This window comes from Myotis myotis, unplaced genomic scaffold, assembly GCF_014108235.1.
Source record: "Myotis myotis isolate mMyoMyo1 unplaced genomic scaffold, mMyoMyo1.p scaffold_m19_p_17, whole genome shotgun sequence".
NCBI classification, from domain to species: domain Eukaryota; kingdom Metazoa; phylum Chordata; class Mammalia; order Chiroptera; family Vespertilionidae; genus Myotis; species Myotis myotis.
The window spans coordinates 12693638-12721197 of NW_023416321.1; the positions used below are offsets into that span (position 1 = coordinate 12693638).

A 27560-nucleotide genomic window follows, 5' to 3' on the forward strand; every position below is an offset into this window, starting at 1 on the left:
TCCCCTGGAGAATTTGCCAAAGGACACACCACTGCCCTTTGGCCCAACTGACCAGCCCCAACCCCACCTGTCCTTACTGGGTGCTTACACACAAGGCGCAGCCTCACAGCTGAGGGGTGTGCTTGCCGGGTGTGCTCTTCCATTCACTGTTTAAAGAGTTTTCCTTCCAGTCTCTCTGACATGAGATTTTTCTGAGCTGCTGAGATTACACCATATATACGACTTTGTATCCTTTCATATATTTCCATAGACCTTGAGCCTTTGTAAGCTGTTGCTTGGCAGCAGATAGAGGTCATCACAGTGCTCAACGGGTCAGCAGCCCAGAACAATGAGGACAAAAGGCTGTGGCTCGGCCTCAAGCCTTTACACACTGGACAAGTCTCCTCAGTCACAGGGCAGAGCTGCACACAACCTAGCTCTCCCAAAGGCTGCATTCTCACGAGTCCCCTCCCCTGGGCACTTGATCAAGGAGGTGTTTGCAGGCCTGTGTGCACACAGCAGTCTGTCCACAAGGCTGGGCCAACCCCTGAGCCTCTCCAACTACCGCAGCTGCCTTTCCAAAAGCCACCATATCTCAGGGTCACATGAAGACCTGACACACTTGCTGTCCTCAGACTCCTTTCTATACATATCACCTTTTTAAAATTTATTTTTATTGATTTCAGAGAGGAAGGGAGAGAGAGAGAGAGAGAAACATCAATGAGAGAATCATCGATTGGCTGTCTCCTGCATGCACTCTACCTGCACGCACTCTACTGGGGATCGAGCCCCCAACGAGGGCATGTGCCCTGACTGGGAATCCAATCGTGACCTGGTTCATAGGTTGACACTCAACCACTAAGCCATATCGGCCAGGTTATATGTATCTTTAAGGCCCATCTCTCACTAAATCAGTGGCAATGTTTGCTCTCACTGCTTCATATCTGGTCTTATGCTTGGTCCTTTTTCTACCCAGCTCCATCCTCATCTAGGCTGTCCCAGGCCTCTCCCCCATCGTAGCGAGCTCGCAAACAAGTCACAACAACACTTCAGCTTCCGTTTCCTCCCCTGTCTGTCGAACAGGGCTATCCTGACCAAAGCCACAAGACATGAGCCAAGCATCTCCAACAATAATGCGGTCTCAAGTGCATACCTGTGTGCAAACGCCTGGGATTAGCTTGTTGGTTGATCAACTCTTGTCAATCTTAACTATCAGATCTCTGGCAGCCTCACACCAGGTCGGACAGGCATCTATAATGAAACTTTATTACAAAATTAAAAAGCAGAGATCTGTAACAAAAAATACACATTTGGGTTTGTATTACACCCAAGTCTGAGAGAATCTTAATATAAGCCACTTGAAGTAACACATTCACATCCAAAAAATTTCAACAAATTTATACAATATTATTGAGCACTAATTCCTGTACAGCTTATTCTTACTAGTTTGGATCCAAGTATTCAAACATTATGAATCAGTCAGCTCTTGTTTTAAAAGTCTCAACTGAAGTTTCTCAATCACAGCAAAAGCCAAGAAATAACTGGAAGAATCATGTTTCCATGATAAAATTAAGACCAAAGATCCATGAGGGGCCGGAATGAGTATTCAAGGATAAAAATCAAGTTTTCTACCTACATTAGATAGTAACTAAAATGGGATCCTGGAATTCCCAACTTTTATTTGGTGTAATAGAGAAGATACAACAAAAAGAAAAAATCAGGGTTGCTTGACACTATTTTTCTTAAGTGAAAACCGTCACCAAAAGAGGTTAGAAGACTTAAAGGCAAGTTCTTTCTCCAAAATGAGTAAATTACATCAGTTCTAATTCTTACTGAGGTTTCAAACCAACCATCACCATAATATCTTTAACTCATGTTAGGAGGGAAATTGGGAGGCAGGGGAAGGTAAGGCCTGAGCAAGTTTTAAGTAGGAAGAGAACCAGCTTCTACCCTGAAGTTATTGCTAGAGTTTAACTGAGTTGCATATACATTGACCTGCTTCACAATGGAACTGAGTAGCTGAATCCTTTGCTAAACTGGCAGGCATTGTAAACTATAGTATTGACTGTCCAGCAGAAAAATGTCTTCACAGGGAAATCTCCATTCCCCCAGTTCCTACAAAGGCTGTGGCCCAGAATTAAATCATCAGGACTTGGTATAATGTCGAGGTAAGTGGCCCAGTGTTTAGCTGACAACTACTTGATGAAATTTGGTTTTCCCACAGGGGATTAGTGGTTGATGATGGAGGGAAAGCCAAGCATGTCTGTACCAATAAATAGGTCCTCTTAGAGGTTTTCCACTGCTCTCCAGAGTTACGATTGGTTCTTATCTTTGCTGCACTGGGGGGCGGGGGGGGGGGGGGTCTGCCAAGGCCCTTGGCTGTTTAGGGTTTGCATAGATCATCCATTGGTAATGGCAGCACACACAGCTCCTCAGAGCATGTATGTTTGTGCTTGGCCAAGCTGGTCCAGCGAAGTTTTCTTTAGCCCTTTGGTTCTTCCAGTGCTGTAAGCCCCTAAGAGGGCTCGAGAACACAACCTACTCATTGCGCAATCCTTCCTAGAGCCCAGAGAATGCTTCTTCCTCACCTACCCCCAAATCAGGAGACTGAGAAGGGAAATAGGAGGAGGGAGTCCCCACCAAGCTGGGGAATGAAGGCTTCCAGCTATCTGCTCAAGGGCTGAAACCAGCCTCACTCAGTGCCTCTGATGCCTCGAAGGGGCTGTGTCTCACAGATTTGGTCCCAGGAACTTATGAGAAGTCTGGCTAGAGAAGAGCCAGGCTCTTTGCCTAAGTCTTGATGCCTTGAGTGAGACCATGTTTAAACCTTGTGGGAAAGAGAGGGACTTCTTTCACAGAGGGAAGGGGTTTAGAACTCCTGTCTGTTGGAGAAGTTGAAGTTAAGCAAAAGCCTTTGATTCCACCCAACACTTTCCCTTTTCTCCAACTAAAATGAAGGAGGTGCTAAGTCAGCCTCAAGAGAAGCAGAGATGATCCAAGGCACCATCTCACAGAGACACTGGAACTTCCCAGCAGTTTGGGAACCAGATGTTTCGTTGGCTCCCAAGGTCAGGTTGGGAGACAGACAGCTAATCCCAGCACTGAAGCAAGCAGCTCTTAATGACTTGGAAGTTTTTCAATAGCATTTGTGTTTCATTTTTCACCAGAGAGAAGCTGACTGGTCCAAATTCTGTCCTAGGGAGAATCATTATTGGTCTAGTAAGCTAACATCTTTTTGGTCTAAGGAAACAAATGGATTTTAGGCAATGTAGCAAGAAACCTTAGCAAAGGTAGGTTAAAGCAGAGAAAGCCAGCGAAACCAGAAATAAATCCAAATGTGCTGGGGAGGAAGAGAACCATTTCTACCAGGACTTCTGATTGGTGAAACAGCCAGCAGCTTAGGAGGTGGGGTACAGGAGGAAAGGGAGAAGATACGGACCAAGTTCTGGAAAGTCCTCTCTCCATCAGTGATCATCACCCAAGATCACTGAAATGGGACTTGCCCAAGCGATCGACACCAGTCCTCACCGCCTCGGGCTCTGCCAGCCAGGAGGGGCTCCTCGTGGCAAGACAGGCATGCTCAGAGGTGACAGCATCTTTGCTTGCCCTGGTCTTGGGAACACTGCAGGTTTTCTTGTCAGCCTGCCCCTCTGCAAGCTGCCAACCCTGAGCCCAGAAACCTCGCACTGTGTCCCTGTAAGGCACTGAAGAAGCCGGTACCAAGCCCTCAGGACCGGAAGACGTGCACGGCTCGGACCACATACTGCCGACAGATGGGACACTCGTTCATACGCTTGCCACACTTGGTACAGGTTACCATGTGGCCACACTCCAGCAGAACACAGTCAATGGGTGAGTCCATGCAGATCCTGCATAGGTTCTCCTCCAGGCTGGGTGGCACTGCTCCCCCTGGACAAACACAAGGCAGGAGAGGGGCAGAGTAAGTGTGTGGAGGTGGGAGAGCACAGGCACACTATGAACAAACCCTAAATCCACACACCGCCCCTCAAATAGGACTCCAAGGGACCACTCCTCCAGTAACCAGTTCCAGTTGCTCTAATCCGCACCTCCACAGACCAGGCTTTAGATGTGAAGAACAAAGTATCTGTAGATCAAATACCCCCCAGAACAGAACTAAATAAGCCAAGTCCTCAAAGCTCAAAAGAAATCATTTTCAGACAATTGATGCTGTAATACAGAGAGTCAATGGCACTTAGGGACTCATTATCCTCTGAGGCAAAACATGCTGAAAAGATAAAAAATGGTTCAGAAAAGTTTAGGTATAAATGCAACTGTAATGAGTGATTAAGGATCGCAAGGCTTATCTGTAAACATATCCCCAATTTAATAAAGCCAAGGACCAGGGGGCCCTGTGCTATCCACAAACTGCCCCCGCCTCCCAGGCTTCCTCAGAAACTTCCTCGTACAAGAGCCCAACAGATGACACAGGTCCCTCTTCTGGGCTGCACCCACAGGACTGTATGCGAACCTCCATGAATGCTCAGCGCACTGGGTTAGAATGTCTGAGTTTGCCTATTTATCTCTCCCACTACACTGTGAGTTCCTTAATTCAACAAATTCATTCCATTTCTACAATTACATGCTTAGCATTTGCTATGTGCTCTGAGGTCAGGTATTCATCTTTGAATCCCTAAAACGCCAGTCATGTGGTAGGTGTTCTCAAAATGTCTAATAAATTAACATCTCCCCAGGGAATAACAGCTCACACTTACGGAATGCTTGCAGGTACCAGACAAGCACGGTCCTGAGAGCTTTGCATATTTTAACTCATTGAATCCTCACAAAACTACGAAGTACATTCTCTTACTACTCATTTTATATATGAAGCAACTGAGGCCAAAGAGTTACGTGGCCTGCCCAAGGCACACATCTGCTAAATAGAGAAGCCGGAATTCAGATCCCAGGGGGCCTTCTGGGCAGTGGCCTAGGGGCAGGGACTACCACGATGGTATTAAATGCTCAGTGCATAGAGTTCCTAACAGCTCACCCTCTTATCTGAGTGGTGAGATACAGTGGGCATGGGCAGTATCCTAGTTTAGCTGCACAAACAGAAAAACCTTCATGTCCAAAACCCCAGACACCCCAGGCAGGCAGCCTGAACGAGGCAGCCATAAATGGGGAACTGGACTGACCAGTCACCTCTACCATTCCCAAAAGGCTCTGTTGCTTCTGCACTTTCTTTTCCTGTTTCCTGGACTATTCAAAAAGTTAGGAAACACTTGCAGTGGGCTGGCTATGAAAGGTCATGAAACCTATTTACCCTTTTGAGGAGCTATTAGCCCTAACAAGGAAGGTTTGGAAAGGGCTGAACTACACAAACACCTAAAGTGAGCAGGAATAACTTACAGAATTTCATCACTGACTACTTCTCTCAGGAATAACAGTAAACTCATCAGTGCAGGGAATCAGAAAAAGAAAGGAAGACACCAAGGAGATTAGCATGATCTTGGCACCAAGGCGAGGGAGGAGCTCTAGAACCTCAAATGGTTTGGGGGAACTGACAGGAGCTCAACTCTTGATAAATTATCAGCCAGAAGACTGTCCCATTTTAAGCAAAAGACCATTTTACTAAGTAATTTGGAGTCTTCTGAAAGTTTTAAAATGCTCTGCAGTCTCCTACACTACTCAGAATGTTCTCTCCTGGGGAAAAGCTCACAACCATACAGCCTTGAGGCTTTCACAAAGGTATACCAGAGCGTTTTAGAATTATGCCAAATCCACTCAGACTCCCGCAGTGCATTCTGGGAGTACCCAAAGGCTCAGGTGGTCTTTAACACACAGGTGGATGTGTAGCAGCTGAGATGGGATATGCATCTTGTGCCTACAGAGCACCATGTGTGACACCTTCTGATCTGTCCCTAGTGCAGCTGGAGCCACTGCTCAGCCCTGGACAAACAAGGCTCTCTCAGATAATCCCTTCTTCTTGGTGGGTATGGGAACTGTTAAACAACCCAAGTGATTTCCCTAAAGGCACACAGAGACGAGAACCGAGTGTAGGGGAAGGTGTGCCTTAGTACTAGGAGTATGAAAAATGAACCGAATGTGGCACATGCCAGCACTCGCTTTGGTAAGTATTTCACAAATGCTGGCTTCTGAGTTCCGGTAACCCAGAGATGTGCCAATCAGTCTGCTCCCAGATATGCTGTCCTGGGAATTTCAAAAGATGCCAAGAAGCCCTGGCTCTCAGTGAATTTCCTCACACCCTCTGTCCAGATGTTGACATGCTCAGACTTCTTGAACTGTTATCAGGAACTGGGGGGGAAGGAGGGGAAGGAGAGAAGAGCTAAGAGCATGAGCCATTCACAAACAGAAACAAATACATACCATTTTGGTCTTCGGCACCACACACTGAAAAGGAAAGAGAAAGAAGACGTCTGAATATGTGATGATCCCAGGAAAGCCTGCAACCTCCCTGACTTCATTTCTGATCTCTGCTCTTTCCCTGCTGGGAACCAGGGTGGCCGAGAGCCCAGAGAAACACCTGCCCTCCCCACTCACTGCACACGCTGAGGACTCAGAAAGCTCCTGCTGGTGTGTCTGGTCTAGTCTCAGAACAGAGGGGCTCTACTGATTTGATGAACAAAACTGCCAAGCAGGAAGGATACGGCATAAGCACAATATCCCTTGCTATTTTTTTTTATTGATTTCAGAGAGGAAGGGAGAGGGGGAGAGAGAATCATTGATCGGCTGACTCCAGCACGCCCCCTACTGGGGATTGAGCCCGCAACCCGGAATTGAACCCGGGATCCTTCAGTCCACAGGCTGACTTTTATCCACCGAGCCAAACCAGCTAGGGCCCATTCCTATTGCTTTTAAAGCTAGCATTAAGTCAAGAAAGAAGGTACAGTCTGTTCCAGTCAGCCAGGGCATCCTGATGAAGTTCCCCTCCGGAGTTCCCATCTCCTATTCTCTCTGTCCTCACAAGTCTAGGGCGATTCTGGGGACAGTCCCAAAGGAAAGAGTGAGCCTGATCAGGTGACTGGCCAGACGTCCCCTAACTCTGATGAATTTGAGCTACTGGGAGAGGAGAGCCTGAAATCTGACTTCAACTACCATTAGCATGCAAGGAATCGAAATGTTGATTGGCAGGAACTAAATCAATTGGGGAGGAGAGGGAAGGAGGGGAGGGGGAGAGAGTTCTAAGTGACATCATTTCAGGAAATGCAGAGTTCAAAACAGCTAAACACGTTTCTCTTCTGCAGGACTTTCTGCCTTTACTAGTAAAGCAAATTCGTAGTATCTACCACGAATCAGTAACGGGGAGTGGGGGTCATAACAAAGTATTTTTTCCAAACTAACTTGATCACAGACCTAGATACTATACTGGCTGTCACCTGAAGATGATACCATGTAGAATGATTTGGGAAATGAATAAAAGGAAAAGCCCAGGTATGACGGTCTCTTCACAGTGTGCGCAAACATTTGCTTCCTAATCTCCCTGCTGGTTAAGTATTGTTGGAGGTAGTAGGGAGTGGTGGGGCGACATACAGTGGGAAAGGCCATGAACTTAGACCAGGAAATTCTCAATTCAATTCTGGGCTCTAAAACAGAGAGGCGATGAATAATGCCTATGTCATAGGCTGCTCTGAGGACTAAATAAACGTATACAACGCCTAACCCAGTCCTGGCACTCAACTCCAAATGACAGCTATTACTAGATGGGGCAAACGTGTAAGGAGACTCCTTCCTTGGAAGATGCTATAATGCTGTGGAGTGACAGCTGCCACTCAGCCCCTCACCCAGGTGCTGGAGGCCTTTCTGATCCTTGTACAGCCGCGTCACCCTCTCCATCAGCTCCCACTTCTCACAGCAGCCCTTGTAGTTGACGAAGTTACGAGCCAGGATCTCTTTCAGCTGCCGCACATTGAGACCTTCAATGTCTTCCAGGTCGGTCAAGTCAGACAGAGAAGCCCTCCGGCCCGGGACGAAGCTGTCCTCGGAGTCGACGGACTAAACAGGCAGAGATGAGACTGGTAGGCTAAGCTCTGAACTCCCCTGGCTCTCTCCCCAAGGACCCCAAAGCACTCTCACACCATCTCTGGTGACTGACCTCAGAAGCAGGAACAGAGGCAGGGAGAGTGCCTGGCACAGTGCTTTGCGCTGAAAAAGCCCAGTCCCTGCCTGACCCACAGCTCTGTGCTCAGGCCCAACAGCCACAAACCAAGCAGTGCATGTAAGAGAAGGAGCACGGATTGGAGTCTGATGACCCTACCTTTGAATCCTAACTCCTCCACTGATTAATGCTAAATAATATGTGGTGAGCTGCCCCTCTCTCAGAGCCTATCTGCCCCCGCATGAAGGAGAGAGCAGTGCTAGCACACTGGGTTCCTGTGAAGATTAAATGTGGCAGCACAAGAAGCCTCCTCGCATGGTGCTGGCCTTTCTCTCCCCACTGCAGAGATTTCTGCTTTCCCAGGGAAGAGGCAGACTTCCCTGGGAGCACTCCTCTGTAGGCAACCTTGACCGTAACTCCGTGGCCCCAATGGCTGTGTCCTCTGGACTGGCTCCGCCATAGCTGAGGCCTGCCTCCCTCTCAGCTTTCCTCCTGATTATCTGACCTCCTTCCCCTGACAATGGCTACTGTGTGCTTGAAGCAGAAGGACAACGAGATCTGCACAGCAGCACCAGGAGCCTGCACTCGGGCAGCTCTCAGAAAGTCAAGAGACTGGAAACTGAGCCGTAAGGGGCCATACGGCATCCCAGTCTCCGCTGTGACCTTACAACTCCGCACTAACACTCTGATAGTTTCAAAGGAACACTAGCACTAAACCCCAGCCCTGAAACAGAATTTCAGAACTATCATCACAGACTGATTCTTCTCTCCGCCTCAGAGTCTGTTGAGAGGTTCCTAATAACAGCCCAAGAACACGAGGCAAAGGGCAAAGGGCAAAGACAAAGACCCACACCCAGACCAAGCAGAGACCTACCTGGGTCTCATCCTCAGCAGGTGCCCTGGCTGTGCTCTCCGGACGGATGGGTTCTTCTTGGTCCTGAGACACGTGGCCATTGGCCTGTGGGAAGAGAAAGGTGCCATCACATCTGCAGAGATGCCCCAGGGATTAGCAGAGCATTGACCTGTCCTGAGCTCACACCATGTCCCATGACTCCCACCTGCTCCCGAAATCTGTAGTCTGGCACAACAGCCTGACAAAAGCTTGCTCTCTAATACTGACTGTGTTAGGCAGAGAACCAGAGTGCATGAATTCTGCCCACCGCCAGGATGGCATTAGCCCACTCATTGCTGAGGTACCTTCAACACTCTGGTGGGAGGAAGATCCTGTGTCCACTGCAGGAGGCTGCTCGTCAACTGTCACTGAATTGTTTCTTACCACTGACCCCAAACTGCCCTTTCTATAACGTCCACCCTCTATCCTTGGTTTGCCTCTCAGACCAATGTCCACTGCTTTCTTCAAACTGTTCACAGCATGTCTTTCCTTCCTCAATACTAAATCCTCAACTGGCCCAGCTGAAACAGTTTCCGGACCCTCACCACCTTACTCCCTCCCTTCCGGCCCACCACACGCTCACATTCTGGAAATGGGGTCCAACCAGCCCGGCAGGGCACACTATTACTAAGAGCTGCCTGAAACCTGGTCAAGCATTTATTGTAAAGCATCTAAGAGCCGACTAGCCTAAGACTACAAAAGACAAATGCTTATGCTTACAAAGCTTCACTCTGCTTAGAATTCTAACTTCTCAAACAGTTCTTCTTAGGTGCTTCTTCATGTTTCACCAAAGACTACTCAGAACTATGAGTCTCTTAATCCCATCACCATTTAAGCCACAAGTCCCTTAACTAGATCCTTTTCACCCAGTACTCCCTCCGGGCAAAGCCTCCTGTGAGCCCAGGGCAAAGAGTGTCTGAGCCCACAGGCCTTGTCCAGCAGTGAGGCACCAGCAAAGGGACAACCTAGGAAACCGGTCACCCGCTGGCCCCAGCCACTCCTCCGCGATTAGGATCCGTACATGGAGCTAATTAAGAAGAGGCAAGCAACTACAGCAAGAATGGAAAGGAGAAATCGCCGCCACCACCCAAAATGCCAAGAGAGGATACAATCGTGTGTAGCAGAGCAGGTACTGGGAGGCACCCAAAACCATGTCTTTATCAACACTCTCGTTCTCTCTGAGCTTTATGCAGATGTGTACGGACTGGCCTCCTAGTGTCACCTGGGAGTTACAAAACCATCTTCCAGAACCTAACCTGTTTCTAAATAGGCAGCTTTTGTAGGTCCTTTTTTTTTCTTGGAAAGAGAAATTGGATTTCATGCTGCAAAGCATATTGCCTTGGCCCACTGGCTAACTCAAAATCTACAACCAGCATCTGTCCAGTTTTGCTTATTCCATACACTTCCCTCCCTAGCAACGACTGCCAGGGCACTAAAGGTAAAGAACCCCGGTGGAGCAAGCACTACGAGATTTGCACACTAGTGCAGCTCACTGTGGAGCTGTCAGGTGGCCTTGCACAAGTTACTTGACTTCCCCCATGTGTGTTTTTCTGGCTCTCACCAGAACAGAGGATGTGAGCTGACGTGAAGGCCTCCAAGAACATCGGAGATCAGAGAAGTGCCCAATTAGATCTGGCACATACTGTAATCTGTAGGTGCATCTGAAAATTTCCAGTTAATGACAGGAACCTTAAAACCTATTCCTTTCATTGAAAAACCCACCTGAAGGTTCTTTAGGGGAAAATAATTTACTCAAGTTGCTCTCCCAGGTCCCCCTAAACAGAGAGGAGTGCTCAACTAAGCACAGGGAGGAAGTCACAGCAGGAGGTAAAACCTGCCCAGCAGAGAGAGCCAGAAATTAGCAGAGAGTAAAACTCCAGTTGGGTAGAAAACATGCTCAAGCCAACAAAGGAGTAAATGAGTTCACTGCAGGTAAAGTATGCTATCACGCTGGCCTTCATGCCTCAGTGCCCGTCAGAGCTGAACCAGGGGGCCCAGTCCTGGCAAAAGAGATCATCAACGGGCAGCAGCCATCCACTCCCCGGGTGGGAATGTGAGTACTATGCCAGCTCTAAGTAGCTCAAAGCTCTTTGGGCGTGACATCACACTAGTCAATCCTCCCACCATCTGGCGAGAACGAAAGTGGCCTGGGATTACTAACCTCATCTCACTGTTGAAGGCTCAAAGTTCACCCGGGGTGACCAGAGAGTCAGTGACAAATTGGGTGTGGAAACTGCATGGATCTTCTAGGTCCTAATCCCCCCACTAAGGCACTTAAGTTCATCCATAGGACACCATCACTCCTTACACAGTGGTCAACTCCACCTGCCTCACTCTTATCCCACTTAGGTCTGTGTGCCCACCTTTCCTCTTAGAGAGGCTTTCTGAGGGCAGAGACAACGCATTACTCATTTCTGTACTTCCTGTGCCGGTTCATAACTCAGTCAATGTGCTGCTCTTAGCTTACCATTCCCAGGCCCCACTGGGATGATGACAAGCAGTGTATTTTTCATCCGATGCCAACCACCCCTGCCCAAACAGTGAGTGGCCAGAGAAGCAGTGCCCTTGTCTTGGTTACTGTGCTTCCTGCTCTCCCTTCCCTCTACATGTTCCTTTCTTTCCTATGCGTCTTGGGATGGTTACTAAGGAACCAGTTCCCTACACAGCTAAGAAAGCCCACAATAAAGGTGAGTCCGTGGGAGGGCAATTTGAACAGAACTAAATTTGGAGAGTTAACTGAGTTTTCTCAAGTATTTCTGGAACAATGAATTTTTTTTAATGTCTAACTGGGATATGTATGTATTAAAAAACACCAAAAACCTGGGGCTGTGCATTATCACCTCTGAAAAAAGCCAAAACCTGAGTGTGGTGTCAAGGAAATACCACTCATGCAGCAGTAGGCAGAAAAGTTTCACATCATCAAGACACTTAAGCTCACACCCCACTCCCACAAGCAGGCAGGAGGGGAAGTGAGCCCTCCAACTGGCAGAGACTGCAGAGCCGTACCTGCTGATTTTCCTGAGCCTGGGCAGGGGGGACAGAAGTGGCTTGTGAGGGTGCAGAAGGGAGGTTGGGTGAGGTAGGAGGTATTGTGCTGGCATGAGGCTGGGTCAGGAAGGCCTGCTGCTCAGGGAAGTCCGGGGAAAAGGTGGGGGCACGAGTCCTGCCCTCCTGGGAGATCACAGGCTGCTGGCCAAGCACCAAGAGCACCAGCTCCTCTTTTTCCCGGCACATTTCGGTAGAGATGTCATGGAGGTTGAGATAGTCCCGCAGGTCCTTCACCTTCATCTTCATGAGCTCCTCCCGCTGAAAGGCTGTTGCTCGGAATCGTTGGCAGAGAAGGCAGAGGCGGGGCCCATTTCCCACTTGGCTCGAACAGGTCATGCAGAAATTCTTCTTACAGTCCAGGCAGGTCTGCTGCTCAGAGCAAGAGGCAGAGGAAACCACATCAGATTCTGAGAACAAGACAGAGTGGGCTGGGAGCTTAGGGCTGCCAAGCCTAGCGAGACCGCCAATCACGCGATAACTAAGCTATTTCCTATATCTAAGGATGCAAGCTAACTTGCAGATTTCAGGTTAAAAGCACTCAGATGGCAGACCCTCTGTATGCATCTGTGTATCCATGTACAGGACACTATGTTTAGTATCCCATGTGAGGCTTTATTTACTTTATTGAGAGAGAAATAAAGGCTATTAAGATTACCAGGTTTAGAATAAAAAATCCCTACATTTTGCCCTGGCTGGTGTGGCTCAGTTGGTTGGGTGTCATCCCATGCACCGAGAGACTGGGGTTCAATTTCCAGTTAGGGCACATGCCAGGGTTGTGGGCTCGATCCCCAGTAGGGGGTGTGCAGGAGGCAGCTAATTGATGTTATGCTCACATCGATGTTTCTTCTCCCTTCCTCTCTAAAAAAAAAACAACAACAATAAACTATTCTTTAAAAAAAAAAAAATTCCTACATTTTTATTGTCTCCCTCCTCCATTTCTTGTGGTGTCACCTTGGGTGTGTAACTTAGCTTCTCTGGCCCTCAGTTTCCTCATCTGTAAAATGGGGGTAGTAATAATATCTACCTCATAGGATTGTTGTAAAGTTAAGAGATAATGCATGTAGCATAGGGGTCCACAGTAAGTGTAACTGTTTCAATTATTATTATTGCTAGGAAATATAAGCTAATGATGAGAGGCAGGATTCAAATCCTGAACTATGATTGTATTTATTGCTGAGATAAGAAAGCAAACGTAGAAAGGTTGTGGTGGTGGTGGTGGTGGTTATTATTACTATCATTAATTAAATTTACTGAGGGGCCATTATATGCTAGAGCTATATCTCGCTTGTCATTTAGATCTCAAAGCAACCCTGCAAAGTAGGTATTCATGTACCTCCGTGTTTCACAGACAAAGCAACTGAGGCCTAAAGTTCTGTGGGCAGGTAGCAAGCAGCAGAGCTAGGATTCATACTCAAGGTCTGTCGGAGTTTAAAAATGCCCACAGTCATGCTCTTTCCACCAGGCCATGTTGCCTAACTCAGTCCCATTCAAGCTGACAGTGGTACTGGGTCAAGAGCCTGGCTCTCCATCTCCAAACTCCTAACCCAGTGCCCCACCCAGAGGCTGGTGCCCAGGCTCCCCCACCCCAGGAAGGCCCACTCAGAGTGCTGGGAATTCAGTGGGGCAGGAGAGCACATTCAAGACAAACACTGAGATAGCTATGGGAGGCCCTCTGGACCTGATTGAGGGAGCTCTCAGAAGGCAACAAGAAGGCCTGGCAGGCAAGCTGGTACCGCCTGGCAGCAGCAACTCCCGCAATCACAGACAACACAATACACGGTGGCTTGCTCAATTCAGGAAGCAAATCCTCAGCCTCTTGCCCCACAGGCTGAGCGAGCATGGTGACATCTGACTGAGCTTTTGCAGCCAGGAGCAGGTCACACTCCAACAGGAGAGGTCATTCCTGGGCACACTGGGATGATCCTAAAGGGCACACTCACTAATAGTTTATAGAAATAAAAACCTTTTCATCCTGTGGTGACTGAAGTATTAACCTAAACATTTCTGCTCCCCCTTTTCTATTCAAGCCAACAGGAATGCCCAAGAGACTTAGATTCTTGCAGGCAAAATCACAGACACTTGTGTGGGGCTGAAGCACAAGTCTGCATAGCGGAGACAGCTATATTTAGTCTTGTCTAAGTGTCATTCATGTAGTAAGGGGAGGAGGGCATAATGTTTACCACCCAGTTTGACTATAAATACTTAGAAGGCATTGCGAAAGGACACATATCAAGTTCCCTATTCTCCACACAGTTATAACCAGACAATAAAATGTTCAGAAACTGACTTCAAAGGACGCATGGCTGCACTCGCTTCCTAATGGTCTGGGACCAATGGCAACTCAGATGGAAAACAGATATCTTGGGGTTTGGGGGTTCATTCATACCAGAAGCTTTTCTACTGGAAAAATAAAATGTGTTTAGGATGACTGATAGTGAAATGAAGAGGCTTCAATGTCATAACACTGTAGGTCCTGACATGGACCATTACTTGTCAATGCACTTGGACAAGACCTAGCTTGACACAATTAAAAAGCCCTGAGTTGCTCAATCAGCCCAGCTCTAAACAACGCTCTACTCTTTCTTCAAAAGTGTGTGGTTTAGGCCAGCCAGTGTGGTTCAGTGGTTGAGCATCAACCCATGAACCAGGAGGTCGAGGTTCGATTCCTAGTCAGGGCATATGCCCGGGGTTGCTGGCTCACTCCCCATTGTGGGGTGTGCAGGAGGCAGATCAATGAATCTCTCTCATCACTGATGTTTCTATCTCTCTCTCCCTCTTCCTTCCTCTGTGAAATCAATAAATATATATATATTTTTTATTTTTTTTAATGTGTGTGGTTTATTGGGTGCAAGATCAGCAACCCAGCTTCTATGCCCACCACCCTCCAACAGGGACTCTGAAGTCAGCCTGCATCTGCAACACACCCTAAAAGAGAAAGAGAGCTCGAGGCTAAAATCCCAGTCGCAGAGGCAGGAGAGAACAAAGGGAAGGGAAATGCAGCTGGCCATCAACAAATGTGGGCAGAACGAGCCAAGAATCATGCACGTATGAATTCTAGCAAAGTGTGCAAGCCAACTGAGTAACAAGGCAGCATGAAAGATGAGTTGGTGGAGCCAACGTGGCTGCATAAATGCCAAGAGGACACACATATCCAGCATTTAAAAAGCCGGCAGTGGAGCCTCAGCTAGACACTGCCCTTCATGGTCGCCAGGTGAGATGCTCTCCTTTCCTAACCCACCCCTCACTTATTCCTCCTCCTCCCACCACCCATATTCCCTGGCACTTTCTCAGCCTCCCAGTGCCCCCTCCTCCTGGCCCTTCGTATAGGAAGGCATTCATTGCTGCATCCCCCTGGGAGGGAAAAGGGCAGCCAGGAGTGACACACGTAGGGTAAGTCCTGGCTGTCCGCTTTCTAGCTAAGGGAATTTGCACAAAACAGATAACCCCCCCAGAGCATCAGATTCCTCACCTGAAAAGGCAGGTGGTCTGTCGGCCTAAGGACTACTGGAGGTATCACATGAGATCGTGTATATGAAACCTTAGCATAAGGTGATATGGTACTCACAAACAGGTTCCTTTTTGCCTCATCTCTGAGCTTTTGCAATACCTAGGAACCCAGTCCCTCTCTTTCCACTCTGAGATTTGAATACCTCATCCATATTTCCAAACACAAACTCGTCTTCCTCCTCAAATTGATCCAGCTAAAGAGGCTGAATGCCAAACTCGCTACAGAACTGTCAGGGCTGCTAATGCCAGTAGGTATTAGCAATATAGATGGGATATGTGGCTTGTGGCAAAAACAGCCTGCCATTTCTCTACAGGACTGGAAACTCTGGGAAGGCAGGAGATACATCTTTCTTAGGCTCCCTCTGTGAAATCCTTAATGTTATCTGTGCTTTGTACCGAATGAGCATTCAGAAAGTACTGACCACATGAAGAAAAGAAAGGTAGTAGGATCCATGTAATCGTTTCAATTCAACCGCTTCAGACAAGACATTTAAAAAGCCCATGGCTGTTAAATGACAAACCCTTCCGATAAGAATGCTGATCCACTTGAGCATGAAATTACAAATGAAAATTTCTAATAGGAGAAAACATCCTTAATATTCACAAAATTCACTGTGAATCACACAAAATTATTTCTTACTTTTGTAACAAGAAAATATCCAAACTAGAACTTGCCTTCCCCCACCCCCCGCAAAAAAAAAAAAAAAAAAAAAGTATTCTTGCTTTTGCTTTCTTATCTTCTTTGTATGGCTATGCATTTGCTCCCACCTTCTGTCAGACTGCAAGCTCTGTTAGGCAGGCATGACTTACTTCATCTCTGCCTGTCTAGCCCAGGCAACGCCTGACACACAGTAGATATTCAATCATTTATTTTTCCAATAAATAGGGGGGAAGTTCCTTATTTTGATCATTTGCGATGCTCCTAGGCACACTGGCCAATAATATTCTGTCATTTTCAAATTTACCTTCTTCCCCTACATTTCACCTGTGTTCATATTCAAGTAACTTAGTGTCTATGAGTCTCCTATTTTTCATCTGTAAAATGGGTTAACAAGTACTACTTCACAGAATATGGCATGAAGGGGTGCTCACTAAATGAGCTATATGATCAGTCTCAGCCACCACCCTAGACCAGCCTCTGATCACGTCTCGCCAAGTGTCAAATGGGCAAGTGCTACACCTGTTACTAGTGAAGCCATGTCTACTACCTAAAACAGGACTAATCAGGTCTTCCTTTGTTTAAAGTCATTCTGATGGCTCCAAGCTCCTTACTAAGTCAGTCATGGCCCTTCACCACCTCATCCCACCTTCGTTCTACCCTAACTTCCCAAGTATCCTACACTCTGGCCAAACATGCCATTCACAATTCCCAAATAAGCCTTGCACTTGCCTCACATCTGGTACCTTCACTTCAGCCACTGCTCTGCAAATCAATAAACCTTCCTAGAATTATCAGCTAGAATGACCAATTTACCAGCAATGCCTGATTCCCCAGTACTTACCTTACCCAGCTAACTGTTAGTTCTTTGCAAATGTGGGTCTCCTTAATCAGAGAGGAAGCACCTGAGGGAAAGGCCTAGGTCTTTCTTTCCTCTCACCTCTATCTCCACAAGCTAGACCTCTAGCAGCTAGCAGGCTGCCGGTACAGGACTGGCGCTCAATGAAAATCTTCAGCATAGAATTGTCGGCCACAAAGCAACGAAAGTAGAAAAACTCTGGTCTACATTCTCTTTTTGAAATTGTTCTCACCGCAACTGTCCATTATTTATTTAAAATTTTTATTGCCTAACTACTATGTGGCAGTCACTGTTTTAAGCACTGGGGATAAAAGGTGTGAACAAAATGGATAAGATCTCTGTTCCTATGTACCATCTGAGAAGGCAGGCAACCCACAAACATATTTATGTCAGGCGGTGATCACCACTACAAAGAAAAATAAAGTGTCTTCCCTTCCTCACCCAACCATCGTCCTCCTGTCTCTGGGGGAGCTTTCCTCACTCATTCTCATTCTCCCTCTGGATGAGAAATGTCAAGAACTGGCTAGATCCCCTGGTTCTCCCAAGGTTTCAACATACTTAACCCCAAACCTGGATCACCATCACTGTCCTCTGCTCTTTCTCTCTCCATTTCCACGCCATAAAGTATAACTAACATGTTTTAAGAAGGCAGTCACTATCTCCCACAGATACTGAGAAACAGTAGTTAAATTTGGGGTGAGTCAAAAGCTATACATGTATCTAGTATTCATGACTGTACGGAGGATGAGGGGAGGTTGTCAGCGCTCCTAACCCCCACATTGTTCAAAGGTCAACTGTATGTGTGTGTGTATGTGTATATAGAGAGGTAGATAGCTATATATAGATATCCTATATAATAAAGACGTAATATGCAAATGGTCATTACACTGTGAAGCCAACGACCGACCATGTAAGGACCAGATCACGGATCAGCAGGAGGGTGGGGCAGCGAGTTACAAGCAGGCGGCGGAGAGCTACAGGAGGGGGCAGAGCAGCAATCTATGAGAGGGGAGCGGGGGAAGGGGAGGATAAGGGGAGCTACAGGAGGGTGGGGCAACGGGCGGAGAGCTACTGGAGGGTGGGGTGAGTTACTGGCACACGGATTCATGCGCAGGGCTACTAGTTTAATCTCATAAAAGACAAAAAGGGTAATTGACCGTACCTTCACTACGCTTCCCACTGGCTAATCAGGGTGATAATGCAAATTAACTGTCAAGAAAGATGGTGGTTAATTTGCATATGTAGGCGCCAAGCAACGGAACGAAGCCGGCTGGCCCTGGGCAGGAGCAGCGAGCGAAGGCCAGCGTGGCGAGCGAAGAGCAAAGAGGGAAGCCCGCTGCGCCGGCCTCCACCACACCCCTGGGGCCCGCGTGTGGCGAGCGAGGAGCTAAGCCCCTCGCCCACTGCGCCGGCCCCTCCCGGCAAAGAGTGAAGGCCTGGGTTCTGGGCGCCAGAGGAAAACTGGTGCCAGCAGCCAGGGGAAGGGGCCCCCAAGGGGCCCCAGACTGCGAGAGGGCACAGGCCAGGCTGAGGGACCCACCCGAGTGCACAAATTTTTGTGCACCGGGCCTCTAGTAGATATATAACAGTAATGTGGAGGTAACTACCAAAAGAACCAGCCCAAAGAATTTAAAGTAGTTGACTCTGAGAAGAGCAAAATGAGAAGGGGCTTCTATTGTTTGTAACAAACTTTTTGAACAATTTGACTCTAAGTTATATACTTATGTAACTGTAATAATTTTTAAATTGTTGAATAATAAAAAGTTATACACTACCAGGTTAAAAAAAAGGTTCAAATAAGCCTTCTACAAATTCATGCTGCTCATTTACACAAGGGTTTTTCCTATTCCTTCTTGCCAATTACTTTGCCACTTCTATCAGCAGTTGTTCCTACCATTCCTCGCAGTGTAACTGTGAGAACAGCAGCTCTTTGGCTATCTTGATGTACCCGAGGAGTCCTTGAAACTACTACCTTAGATAAAGAGAATAATTTCTTCATCTGTAAAATGGGAATAAACAATAGTACAGATTTCATAGGCTTCTGTAAGGAACCAATGAAGGCATTTGAAATGCCAAACTCAGCACCAGGCATGTGACAAATACCCAAGAGCCCTCCTTCCATCTCAGCTCAGATCCTAACTGCACCCCACCGTCTCCATCACTGAGAAGACTGAGGCCATGTGGCACCGAGTTCCTTCTGTTTTCCACTTCAGTCTCAATTTACTGACTCAACTTTTCATCTGAGTATAAAAGGAGGGGCACCTCTGCCCACCGAGACACGGCTCCCTGACGACCTGCAACAGCCTCTCTGGCTGAGTTCTTGGGTAGCTAAGCAAATCACAATAAAGCTCTGCCAAGTGCCCGCCTTTGCTGCACTACAGTGAAGTGCAGGCAAAATACAACCTACAAGGTAACATGCCAATCCTCCATCATTTACAGACAAAAAGGGTAGGGGGGAGGGGGTCAACACTTCAAGCTACATTCCAAGCTGCAGAAGTTCTGACATGTTGAATGTCTCCTGGGAGACAGCGTAAGGGTCAAAGACTTGGTTTGAATCCTGACTCTGCCATGAATAACTATGTGATCTTGAGGTTCTACCTAAGGAGGGACAAGAAGCAGTATTTTAATGTCTCTTATGCTATTTGTCCGGAACTTCACACAAACACTTTCCTTTTAACTGTGAAACTCTAAGCCTTAGTTTCTTATAAAATGGGAGTTTAGGAACCCTAAAGCCTACATCACAGAGTTATTATTGTGAGGATTAAATGAAACAAATCTAAATTGCTTAAAACAGTCCTGGCATACAGCAGATGGTTTAAAAAGGGTTTCTTCCTCTCAATTTTCCTATTATCACCATTTTAACATCCCATTCTGGATTGCAAACCTCTCCTTCTACCGAGGAATGCAGAATACAGTTCTTTCTCCAGGTCAAGGTTCACCGTCAGCTCTAATGGCGCTTGACCAGAGAGCACACTGCCTCTGGGAGCTGACAAAGGGAGGGCCCACACCCACACACCATTACCCAGCCAGTAAGTTTCCTTCCTGCTCGCTAATCTGGAAAACATGCCATGGAGCATTTCAAATGAAATCGCCATTTGAAATAAGCTCCCGTCTGTGTTGTTAAGGTCTTGATGTACTGAGAAATCCGTGGCATTGCTTTCACTAAAATGAACAAGTTAATCTGCAGTCAGGCTGTTTATGAGGGCAGCTAATGAAGGAAATAGTATGGAGTGCCTGCTACATTCCAGGCATTGTACTGGCCTTTGCAGCTTGTCTCATTTTATTCTCCCAACACTGTGAGATGGGTACAGCTATTACATCCCCATTTTATAAACGAAGAAAAGGATCTCAAGAAAGGTTAAGTCATACAGCTAGTAAATGGCAAAGCTGATATCTAAATTCAGGTCGAGCGGGCTTCCAATCTACACTGAGATGCTTTGATTTTGCTTGGTTAGTTTTTCCTTTATTACTTTTGTGAAACGAATGGGCCTGGGTTATGGGCATTGCATAAGCAGAGGCAAGGCAAGAGGCAGGATAGAAAAGGCAGTGAGCTGGCCCAAGGGCCTGAGGTGGTCAACACTCACCTTCCTGGCCATGTTTGTGAAGTGGGCCCCACAGGCCTTGCAGCTTGGTTCCGAGCCTGTTGGGGAAGGAAAGGAGCTGTACCCAGGATTGGAATAGGCCTGCGCCCTGGCTCCTTGGGGTGGTATGGCCTCCTCAGGCTGTCCATCCACGCAGAACCAGTTGCAACAGCTTGCCCACATGATAAAATCTGGTGAACGGGAGGAAAAGGAAAAAGGTCAGAACTAAGACACACCTCTAGTGCACTCCCATTCCTGAGGGCACAGGTGAGCTGGGACACTCAAACCACTCCTGCTGCCAGAGTCAAGGCACAATATGTTGGGCCACTGGTTTCCTGCCACCTCCTGCACCACCACCTTTGCACATAAGAAGCGACTATAGACACCTGATCTGCCAGGACAGCACGGGCGGCCAAGTTGGCACACTACCTTTGAAAGGTTGCTGATCCCTGTTTGGGTTTAATCTGAGATCTAACTTCAAATAAAATCTCTTGCTGTAGCGATTACAAGGGGCCTAACACCCACTTTATTCAGGAACATGACCTTCCCCTAGAACTCACAGACACACACACTGCATAATTCCATGCTCACATTGACTATGTGAAAGGTTTTATTTCCTGTATATAGGTGAGAAGTCAAGGTCACACACTAATATATAGAAAATCAAGATTCGGAAAACCCAGGTCCTCCTGACTCTAAACCTAAAGTTCTTCTCCCTGCACCATGCTGCTGCCCCTCGGTTTCCCCTCCCACCAGCCAGCAGAACTAACTACTCTTACATTTGTACCTGCAATCCCATATAAGCTTCCATCACAGCACCTATAGCAGCTGGTTGCACAGATACACTCACCCTTTGTTTTCTACCGCTAAACCATACATCCCTCGAGAGAAGTAACCACTTATTCCCGTGTGTACCTTCCCCTAGCAGTGTCGTACACAGAGTAGATGATCAATAAAATTTAGCTTCACTGCTCAATCAGTGCCTCTGTGAGTTTATTAAAAAGTGTTGGATTATTATTCCCATTTGACATACCAAATACAGGTACTAGGGACAAAGGGAATGGTGGTGGTGTTTTTTTTTAATAATCCTGCAAGTCCCCCACTGGGGATGGAGCCCACAACCCAGGCATGTGCCCTCGACCAGAATCAAACCTGGGACCTTTCAGTTTGCAGGCCGATGCTCTATCCAAACTGGCCAGGGCAGGATTGGTGATTTTTTAAGATCACAAAACAACGAGGAGTTAATCTCCCAAATGTCAGAATAACCTAAAGATGGCAAGACAGTCCACTAAAATGCCAAGTAATGCCGTGATAAAGTAAGAGTGTGCTTTTCTCAGTAGACCAAGGCAGTCAACATGGACATTTTGAGCCTGAACTCTATGTTTACCAAGATAATAATGGAACATTTAGTGTTATTACTCAATAATCAGTTCCCATAAAAGAATGGTACTTTCTGCGCTGCCTCCTGACTTCTTGAAAGTGCCTTTGTGAAATCATAGTTCAAAGATATGATAAGCTGGAAGGGACTAAGAAGCCAACAGTTTCAACCTTGGTCCTTTTATAGAGGAAAAGCAAAAGGCCCAGCAGAGGGAGTAACTTCCTGGTTGACACAGCGATAACGTCAGGCCTCTGACTACTCTAGGGCCTTTTTAGCTTCCCAACACTTGCCTCCAATACACCTGTGATATAATTCATTCGCTTTTGTAGGCGGATCCAATTTATATCTGCCCCACCCCAAACACTTGCCTGTGACCCCATGAGAACAGGGACCATTAGTAATACAGTATTCAGCAGATAGGTACTCAACAAGTGCTACTGAGTGAATGAATCACACACAATATTTAAATCTTAACTAAGCACACATTTGCTCCATTTCCTACACATCCCTCTCTGACTCACTATTACTTGCATGAAGACTCTAAGACTCTTACTTTCCACAGACTTGTGGGGTGGGGGGGGATCTGCCTTACTGGTAATTAACAGTTCACATGGAATAATGAAGTAAAGAGCAGTTAGTTAAACGAGTTCTTTGCTGTCAAGAGAATGGAGACAACAGTGGGGTAGTACTGTTGAAGCCCTCTGAAGGAGGGATTCTGTAATTCTTTAAATCATCAGTTGATGGAAACACCTGTGACAGTGTCATAATACAAAGAGCATATAGGATCCGGGTAAAACAGAGGTCCCAAGCCCCGGTGATGGGCTATGCTACCCAAGTCATAACCTTTCTGTACTTCATTTTTCTCATCTGGACATCTCTGGCTGTGAAGCACTAAATAAACATTAGTTGTTGCTACTATCATCATAACAATATTTTAACTACAACTTCTCTGGGAATGCACAGGCAAAAAGCACTATGATTTGGCTTTCTGGGCTTGTCCCAAGATCTTTGCCAGAATTAGCAGTCTGTGTCAATGAATTGAAAAGGTAGGGGAAGGGAGAAAGAAAACAGTCTTGGATGAATCCCAGGGACTCTGACTTGCACAACAGGACAGACAGTGGAATCACTAACTGGGATAAAGCCCTCAGGAGGAGGCATGTACCTGTGTGTGGAGGGGGCAGGTTAAGATGAGGAGTTGAATTTTGTTCTGTGGGACATGCTGATGTATGCACAGCACACAGGGGTTTGGTCTCTGTTGAAGATGAAGGTTTGGGAATCCTTAGCCTTCTACAAGTATGTTAATAAACCCAGAGTGGGGCAGAAGACTGATGGACGGTGAAGGGCAGGAAAGAGGCGGGTCTGTGAGAACCCTTGGGAAGACCAGATCTACAGGGCAAGCAAAGGAAAACTAACAAGCAGGAAAGAGAAAGGAAGAATGCTCAGAGGTGGGAAAACTGAAAGAGTGTTATGAGTTTCAAGAAGAAATTATCCACACTAGCTAATGACCCAGAGGGTAGAACACAATAAAAAATGCAAAACTTTGGACCTAGTTTTAGGAAAATGTGGGTATGCTCTTTGCCTGAGTAGTTTAGGAAGATAACCACAGGTTGGTAAGTGAATGAGAAGTGAGGATTTGCCAGACTCTAAGCATAAATTATTCTTTCAAGAAACTTTTGACTGTGAATAGGAGAGAGAAGGCAGTAGCTGAAGAAGATCCAGGTCACTAAAATAAAGAGAAATGTAGACATATTTGAAGACTGTAGAGGAAACCCCCAAAGATTAGGAAATTATAGAGGAAATAAGCTAGTGATAAATTATGGGAGTAAGGGCCAGAGTAGCAGGAAACATGGCACCTAGTGGTCAGATTCTGGGTGGACACTTCTGGGCAGGAGAAAAGTCACCTCTCACTAGAGAGTGGAACAGAAGTAAAGACAGATATAACCAAAGATAAGCTTACAGCATTAGCAGAGAAAAATGAAAAAAGGAAATAAAAAGGAAAAGGAGGGGAGTGATAGATTTAACCATGAGAAAACACATTTTCTTCCACACTAGGAATACACATGCTGCAATGGTTTCCCCAGAGATAAGAACTCTGCCACAACGGGTAAGTGCACGTGGTGAAGCACAATCTGTAGGAGCCAGTATGTTTCCAGTGAAAGCTGGCCCGCTGTATATTGTTTCAATTCGCGCTTTATTTCAGACGCACCAGCTGTGTGCTAGGCACTGGGGTGACCAAAAGTGATTCTGACAAGGTCCCAGCCCCCAGGAGACTTCAGCCAGGAAGGCACTAGAGCTCCCCCTGATACAAAAGCTAAGAAAGCTCTTCCTCAGTTGGGAGTCAGGAGAATGAATCATCCTCAGCACTACTTTCATTCTAACTTTACATCTAATCTTCACTGCCTCCTCTAGGGAGCCTTGAAAGAATAGCCCTTGGCCTGTTAAGTATCTGGCTACTCTTACAAGGTCTTGGTTCTGTGAGAAGACTTGAAATTTGTCGCTGTTATTCCATAAGCCCCATGTTTGAGTGATGAACAGTCTTACTATCCTGGGGATATGTATGTGTGGGAGAAGGGGTCATTATGAAAAAGGCTAGGTGGAAAGAATCCTCAATGCTAACATACCTCACACCTGCTCACTCAAACAGAACACGTTCACCAGTCAACAGACCAGGCTTTTACTCATTTTGACATATATTTCCATACCAAAAAGACACATGTCCTAATGTGGTCAGTTAAAACTATTCTCTTGCCCCCTGACCAGTGGTTCAGTGGTTAAAGCGCTGGCCTGTGCACCAAAGGGTCATGGGTTTAATATCTGGTCAGGGGCAAGTACCTGGGTTTGCTAGTTCCATCCCTGCCCCAGTGGGAGCATTTGCATGGGCAACCAATGGATATTTCCTTCTCACATAGATGCTTCTTTCTCTCTCCCTCCCTCTCTTCCACTCTCTCTAAAAAATTTACACACACACACACACACACACACACACACACACACACATATCCTTGGGTGAGGGTTAAAAACAAACAAAAGTACTCTCTTGCCAAACTGGAAAACCCTAAGTCTAAAAAATAACTATCTTCAGGGTTATTTTGGGGAGTGAAAGGGTTTATAATTTTAACATTGCCACACAAACTACACATTTTTCTCTTGGGAATATTTTTTCAATCCCTCAGCCCTAAACAGATTCACATACATGGCATCTGATTATGTAACTTAATGGACTGAAAGTGGAACCAATTGTGAGGTGTATAAAGAAGTTTCCCTATGTTGACAACTTTGAAAGTTTCCTTCTCAGATCTGCAAACCTCCTTCTGACCGTGAAAGAAAATTATCAAATCTCCACTGAGGGCTTGAAAATCCCTTCTCCAAATCCCCTCACCCTCTTCAGAAGAGGGACTGAGAGATTTAATCCTCAAATACGGTCTCTGGCTGCTCTCCCACTGAGTGTGTTTGGAAACTGCCAGGCTCGCCTCCTCCACTTTGCCTGCAGGGGAGAAGGAGAGATGTAGGGCTGGGGTGAACAGGAAAACTGACCATTCCCTGGGGAAGAGTCCTGTGGTGTGAGGCAGGACCGGCTAGCTTGCTCACGAGATTTTGTCAGCTTAGTAAGTATTTCTGGGGAGACTGATCCCTGCTGAACAGGAAAATTACAGTGGTAACCCAGGGTAAGATAGAGGACCTATTCCAGGTACAGTCTGTTAGAGGCAGGAGGGGAGGTAATGTGATTTCTTCCTACACCTCTTCACTTGTTCACCTGATCAAGTCAAATAATTTTAAATGGATCAGTGGTTGTCATGGGCTTTACCATGGAGCAGAGAAGGGTCAGAATGGTCCCATGGCCTGGCCGGCGTGGCTCAGTGGTTGAGCGTCAACCTATGAACCAGAAGGCCATGGTCTGATTCCCTGTTGGGGCACATGCCCAGGTTGCGGGTTTCATCCTCAGTGTGGGGCATGCAGGAGACAGCCAATCAATGATTCTCTCTCATCACTGATGTTTCTATCTCTCCCTTCCACTCTGAAATCAATAAAAATATTTTTTTTAAAAAATGGTCCCATGGCCTAGAGGGGTTAGAATGTCAGTGTCCTAGTAAAATTAGTGCTATGTGCAGTGCAACTCCAAAACCATCTTGCTAACCACCAAACTCCACAGCAGTAAAGTCAAGTCCCCAAGGTTCTCATCCAATCTGTTGTAATTTTAATTGACTGGTCTGTGTGTCAAGCCTGAAACAACAGGCTTCACAAGGATGCAGAGACAGCAACATTTTGGAATTAACATATTTATGGTGAATGCACTGTATAAGACTTTATAAAAATCTTTTAAAGACGCCTAATTAAAATGCCCCCAAATCCTCAAAGAAGCACCTTTCTGATCTGGCAAATCAGAAAATGTCTAGATGGCAAGCCTTACAGAATCATCTCATTTATTGAGTGCTTTGGCTACTGTCATACCGTATTCCTGGAATTATTAAAAGCATCTATGCTCCAAGTGCATAAAGAAAAGTGCCCCACGTTATGGATCATTACTACAGAATGGGCTTTGCTTCATCTTGCATATTACCCATAAAAAGCAATTAAAGTACAATTGCAATGGCTTTGAACAGCTATGAAAAGCCTAGCAATATGGCTGAGCTATGCCTCTTTGAAGTAATTGATAAATAATTACATATTTTAACAAGTAAAGAAGAAAGTAGCCATTCATTGGAAGACTGCTCTTATCTGCCCGGCACTGAGCTGGGTACCATCCATTGTTATTTCATGTTATTTCATCCTCACAACAATTCTGGCAAGGCAGATTCGTTCTTCCCATCTTCAGGTGAGACAAGACAGCCAAGGTTTAGAGAAGTCAACTGACTTGCGAAAGGTCACAGCTAACAGATAGTAGCCAGGATTTGAACAGACGGCACTTAAACCCTGAAGCCTATTAATTCATCAAAATCTAACTTACAATTTGTGGACTTCTCTAGTTATATTTCAATTAAAAGTTTATTTAAGAGAGGGTTTTAAAGCATCTAGGGTAATATTGTAATTTGTAAAAAGAACAATAACAAAGAAAACCATATTGAGCCCATGTCCCCACTCCTTGGTAAAGACCTTTTCCTCTGCTCTCCTCTACATCAAAATTTCTCTCAACATTTGACTCCACTTGCTCAACCTAGCTTGGCCTAACCACTGCACCTAATCTCTGCAAGATCACCAAGGAATTCCAGGTGACACTTCTCAATCTCCTGCAGGACACAGGGACCCTCCTTCCCTCCTCCCTGAAACTCTCTCCCTGCTAACCATTTCTGAGCTTCCAGAACTCCGCACTCTTGATCTCCCTCTTACCTTAAAGCTGCTTTGCTGGTTCTTCCCCCTCCCTCTTTTCTTAAATGTTGGGAGTGCCCAGGCTGTCTTTGGTGCCCACTCTCTCTCCCAAGGAGACCCCCAATCAGTGGCTTTAAATACCATGCTTAAGCTGAAGACTCATAAATTCCCATCTCCCCCGCCCCTGACAATGGCCTAAATCACCATCTCTCCTCTATTACATTTCCCTCCTTAGGCCCTTTCAACTTGCTATTTGTTCCTTCTGCCTAGACTCCTCTCC

General features: G+C 46.4%; 1 protein-coding gene across 5 annotated transcripts in view; it reads right to left on the reverse strand.

Annotated features, from left to right (window-relative positions):
* Positions 1–1221: 1221 nt before the first annotated feature.
* The window catches only part of RFFL (ring finger and FYVE like domain containing E3 ubiquitin protein ligase), a 73830-nt gene continuing 47491 nt past the window's right edge, over positions 1222–27560 (reverse strand). For 3 of the 5 annotated variants that reach the window (XM_036339405.1, XM_036339407.1, XM_036339406.1), the window contains exons 2-7: positions 20602–20789; positions 11952–12362; positions 8928–9011; positions 7740–7950; positions 6325–6348; positions 1222–3888 (exon numbers count right to left, since the gene is read on the reverse strand). In XM_036339405.1, the coding sequence (XP_036195298.1) occupies positions 3707–3888; positions 6325–6348; positions 7740–7950; positions 8928–9011; positions 11952–12362; positions 20602–20781 (1092 nt within the window). In that variant the 5' untranslated portion in view covers positions 20782–20789 and the 3' untranslated portion in view covers positions 1222–3706. Of the gene's footprint in view, positions 3889–4127; positions 4226–6324; positions 6349–7739; positions 7951–8927; positions 9012–11951; positions 12363–20601; positions 20790–25355; positions 25437–27560 lie in introns of those variants that run through there. The other 2 variants (XM_036339409.1, XM_036339408.1) reach the window with 2 other exon arrangements.